The 5,000-nt window shown below is 38.8% G+C and overlaps 1 protein-coding gene across 2 annotated transcripts in view; it reads right to left on the bottom strand.

Moving 5' to 3' along the window:
• Nucleotides 1-5,000, bottom strand: part of LOC308316336 (extracellular sulfatase Sulf-2-like) — a 36,655-nt gene that overhangs the window by 16,246 nt on the left and 15,409 nt on the right. The window contains exons 3-5 of one of the 2 annotated variants that reach the window (XM_080764892.1): nucleotides 2,866-3,062; nucleotides 585-705; nucleotides 128-246 (exon numbers count right to left, since the gene is read on the bottom strand). In XM_080764892.1, coding sequence (XP_080621018.1) covers nucleotides 128-246; nucleotides 585-705; nucleotides 2,866-3,007 — 382 coding nt within the window. In that variant the 5' untranslated portion in view covers nucleotides 3,008-3,062. The remainder of the gene's footprint in view (nucleotides 1-127; nucleotides 247-584; nucleotides 706-2,865; nucleotides 3,063-5,000) is intronic. The other variant, XM_080764893.1, reaches the window with a different exon arrangement.

Genomic DNA, 5,000 nt, shown 5'->3' with positions numbered 1-5,000 from the left:
CGGATAGTTAATTGCTCAAGGAGAATATAAGGCAGAATAGCTCCACTCTCTCTCTCTCTCTCTCTCTCTCTCTCTCTCAAGCGCACACACAGTGTGTGTGTGTGTGTGTGTGTGTGTGTGTGTGTACCTGTTCTGTAACCAGTGCTGTTTAGGTAGACGCCAAAGGTCCGTGGTTCATGCTGCCGTTGCCAAGACGGCGAGGAGCAGTTCTCATTGTTAGTGTAGGTGTTGTGGTTGTGAACGTACCTAGAGAGAGAGAGAGAGAGAGAGAGAGAGAGAGAGTAATGATTAGGACATTTAGATGATGGATACATACATAAAAAGGATAGGATGATGAATAGAGATAATGGATAAATGAACAGGCGGACGTGATGAATAGAGATAATTGATAAATGATAAATAGAGATAATGGATAAATGGACAGACAGACGGACAGAGATAGATAGAGATGATGGATAAATGGACATGATAAATAGAGATAATGGATACATGATAAATAGAGATAATGGATAAATGGACAGACGGACGTGATGAATAGAGATAATGGATAAATAGAGATAATGGATAAATGCCAATGGACGTACTTGCCAGTCAGCATGCTGGAGCGTGACGGACAGCACATGGGCGTGGTCACAAAGGCATTGGAGAAAGAAGTCCCGCCCTCTTCCATGATGCGACGAGTTTTATTCATCACCTGCATAGAACCTGGTAGGCAGGCAGGCAGACAGACAGGCAGGCAGGCAGGCAGGCAGGCAGGCAGGCAGGCAGGCAGGCAGACAGAGGATAGAAAGAGAGAGATAGTTATCAAGACAGTTATCGTTGAATATTATATTTTCAACATTCAACTTGTCTTTTCTTAAGCAGCATTGTGAACAGTGGTATTCTACCCATGGAGTTATAATAATATCTAGAGGGCGGTCAACCCCGCCCAGCTATTCATTTCAATGGAAGTTGCTCAGTGGCGACCCGAAAGTCTGCCTGGAAGTACCCCGAGTTATAGGAAGAACCTCTGTGGTCCTAACTTTGAGGTCAACGTTTCCGTCATAATTCATACATTAACTACAGTACCACTACCACTACCAGGACCACTTCACCACTTTTCAACCTATCTTCATATAATAGGTCCTCACTAATAATCATGAGAAAATGGCACGATTTTTTTCTACTCATAGGAGGGCTGTGGGCAGTTCAGAAACCGTCTTCCAGTGACATCATCATTAGGCAGATTATTTTTTAAACAAGATTCTCTTACAAAAATATTTAGATTTTCATTATCGTGAGAGCGATGGCTTCCATTTTCGCATTGCAACATTTCAGGACTAGAAAGCCTGCAGTTTTTCTTCGCTTGTATTCCCCATCGATGATGTCACTGGAAGACGGTTTCTGAACTGCCCACAGCCGTCCTATGAGACACAGACCGAGTAGATTTTTTTTTTGCCATTTTTTCATGATTATTAGTGAGGACCTATTATATGAAGATAGGTTGAAAAGTGGTGAAGTGGTCCTATTGAAGTGGTCCTTTAACAATAGAGCAGTTATGTCATTCAGTGACCACGCACTCAGCTTGGTAATGGCTACAGGTGATAAGTAGTGCGTGTGTGCGTGTGTGTGTGTGTGCGACTGTGCGTGCGATACTGAGAGCTCTACTGTATAAACACTGTGTTGATAATACTGTGTCTCATGAGGCCATAGTTTATGCAAAGTGAGAGCGGCAAGTGGCGAGGTAATTGCTGCCTGTTGTTATACTGTTTACACAACAAGCGAGTGGGAGACAACACTAGTCTCCCACTCACCAAGTCATAGTATGTGATTTCTGAAACAGTGTGAAAGAGCCCGTACTAGTTAGTAGTAGTAATTAGTAGTAGTAACAGCACTAGTTAGTAGTAGTAATTAGTAGTAGTAACAGCACTAGTTAGTAGTAGTAATTATTAGTAGTAACAGCACTAGTTAGTAGTAGTAATTATTAGTAGTAACAGCACTAGTTAGTAGTAGTAATTATTAGTAGTAACAGCACTAGTTAGTAGTAGTAATTAGTAGTAGTAACAGTACTAGTTAGTAGTAGTAATTATTAGCAGTAACAGCACTAGTTAGTAGTAGTAATTATTAGTAGTAACAGCACTAGTTAGTAGTAGTAATTATTAGTAGTAACAGCACTAGTTAGTAGTAGTAATTATTAGTAGTAACAGTACAGTTAGCAGTAGTAATTATTAGTAGTAACGGTAGTAATTATTACAGTATTAATTAGTAGTAGTAACAGCACTAGTTAGTAGTAGTAATTATCAGTAGTAACAGTACTAGTTAGTAGTAGTAATTATTAGTAGTAACGGTAGTAATTATTACAGTAGTAATTAGTAGTAGTAACAGTACTAGTTAGTAGTAGTAATTATTAGTAGTAACGGTAGTAATTATTACAGTAGTAATTAGTAGTAGTAACAGCACTAGTTAGTAGTAGTAATTATTAGTAGTAACGGTAGTAATTATTACAGTAGTAATTAGTAGTAGTAACAGCACTAGTTAGTACTAGTAATTATCAGTAGTAACAGTACTAGTTAGTAGTAGTAATTATCAGTAGTAACAGTACTAGTTAGTAGTAGTAATGATAAGTAGTAACAGTACTAGTTAGTAGTAGTAATGATAAGTAGTAACAGCACTAGTTAGTAGTAGTAATTATTAGTAGTAACGGTAGTAATTATTACAGTAGTAATTAGTAGTAGTAACAGTACTAGTTAGTAGTAGTAATTATCAGTAGTAACAGTACTAGTTAGTAGTAGTAATTATTAGTAGTAACGGTAGTAATTATTACAGTAGTAATTAGTAGTAGTAACAGTACTAGTTAGTAGTAGTAACTATTAGTAGTAACAGTACCTAGTTCTACATCCTGGTCGTCGGTGAGGATGAGGATGATGTTTGGTCGGATGTTGCGTCTGTCTCTCTGGAGGCGGGGCTTCAGGCAGTGGGCGTGGCCTAACATCAGGAACATCAGAACGAGGAGGAGCCGGCCCGCCATGACCTCCGACCCCTGACTTCCAGGATGTGAACCAATCAGATGCTTCCTGTGGCGCCTGAAAGGCAAACACAACACAGTCGCTTATGTTCACACGTTTATTTCATATTTATATAAATCATAATTGTCAATAAAAAGGGGGAAAATGCACACATTTATTTATTGTGTAAAGATGTTAAGAAAATCAACACAAATGTCTTGTTTGAAATATGAAATAATAAATCCACAAATGTGTGTATTTAAATGTATTTGCAACCATCATTAAAAAATAAAAATGTGTCAGATGCTACATTTATATACTATGTACAAAATTACAAACTGCTCGTTTCTTTTTTTTCTGACTATATAGTATTTCAGAAGCTGCACAGTTTGTTGTGCATTACTACTAGTGCATCACACGAAGATCGCACGGGCAATCAAGATGGTACGGAGCGCCGGGCCAAGCCAGAGGCACCGCAGAAGAGTTCAGCAAGTTACCCATATCAGCAGTAGCGCTGGAAGGGGGGTGCGGAGGGTGCGCCAGCACCCCTTGCTGGTGGGGAGGAGAATTTTTGGGATTTTTGGGATCTTTTTAATTTTTTGTAAAAAAAAATATATTATATATTATATATTATATATAAGTATATACACACATATATATAGTAAAACAATAATGTATTTAACTTTTGGGAATAAAATTGTTGTTGAAAGAAGTGTTTTAGTTTCACCTGTGACCTGGCTGTAGTGGTTAAAAGATTAATGATGGCGCAAAAAAGAATACGTGATTTTTTCGGTTCAAAAACCCCCGGCCCCAAATCATCTAGGATTCAACTTGATCATCATGATGATGATTTTATAATCATCACCACCCCGGACAACGAAGCCGCTTGCAGCAGTGCGGCACCAGCAGCAGCAGAAGCCTGTGGCACAATTTATTTTATTTTATTTAAATAAATCCCTGTTCCTTCACCAACGTCTGGTTGTGTAACTTGTAAGTGTAATGCACGGCCTGCCGGGCCTGGTTAATAATAATGCTTGTCTGCAGCGCATAGTTTTGCGGCACCAAAATACTGTTTTTGCGCGCGGACCCGACCCGCGCAGGCCCGATTTTTCGCGCGGCCGCGGTGTCGTTGCCAGACAGTACTCTATGGACAGCTCCCCTGAGCTATGATGACTTCCAGCGCGCCTGCATATCAGGAAGAAATAACAAGTTACTACTATAGTTACATATTACTCATTTACTTCATCCAGAGTAACTAGTTATACTGAAAATTATTTTATTATATTAGATTCACTTGTTGATAGATTCTGTTCTTTTTGAGTGGTGCAACGACTCCAAGGAACAGCAATGTCCGTGTTCACCTACCTATGTGTTGGTTCACCTATTGTGTTGGTTAATGAGCACCAGTATATGACTATGGGGTACCAGTAGGGGCGCTGTTGCCAGAGAGAGGGATAGTGCTGCACTGTTGCCTGCTAATGAGAGAGAGAGTGTGAACTCACGGGTGTGATTTTTTTTTAGATTCTGTTCTTTTTTTTGTTATGCGACAAACTCCTACTAGTGAGTATAAATGATAGGCTTAATATATCCAGGGCAGCATGCACACACCGTTTCTATTCACATTTATTTTCTTCTTTTTTTCGTCATTTATTTGGTCCAAATCACCAGTAAATATTGCAATTTGCACAATATTCTGTTGCAAATTATTCTTTGATTATCTTCTGTACATTATAGAAAATATATTATATTGCTAGTAAAGTCGTAATGCTTTTATGTTTTAATCTAAATTGTATATTGTTAGTACACATCATGTTTCATATCAGTTCATACCGATACACATCACGTTTCAAAGATCTATTTGTAACATAATTATTCCAGACCATGAAAATACACAATCTTCATATTGTCTAGTTTTTTGTACATTTTGAAAATGGGACTATACAATGGGACCTCCATCGTCTCTCCATCCGTCAGTCCTACCTCCAGCTAACGGCCGTGCTGCCCTGCTCGTAGGCG

The sequence above is a fragment of the Protomyctophum bolini genome, assembly GCF_963924005.1.
Source record: "Protomyctophum bolini genome assembly, chromosome: 5".
NCBI lineage: Eukaryota > Metazoa > Chordata > Actinopteri > Myctophiformes > Myctophidae > Protomyctophum > Protomyctophum bolini.
This window is presented reverse-complemented; position numbering and strand designations above follow the sequence as displayed.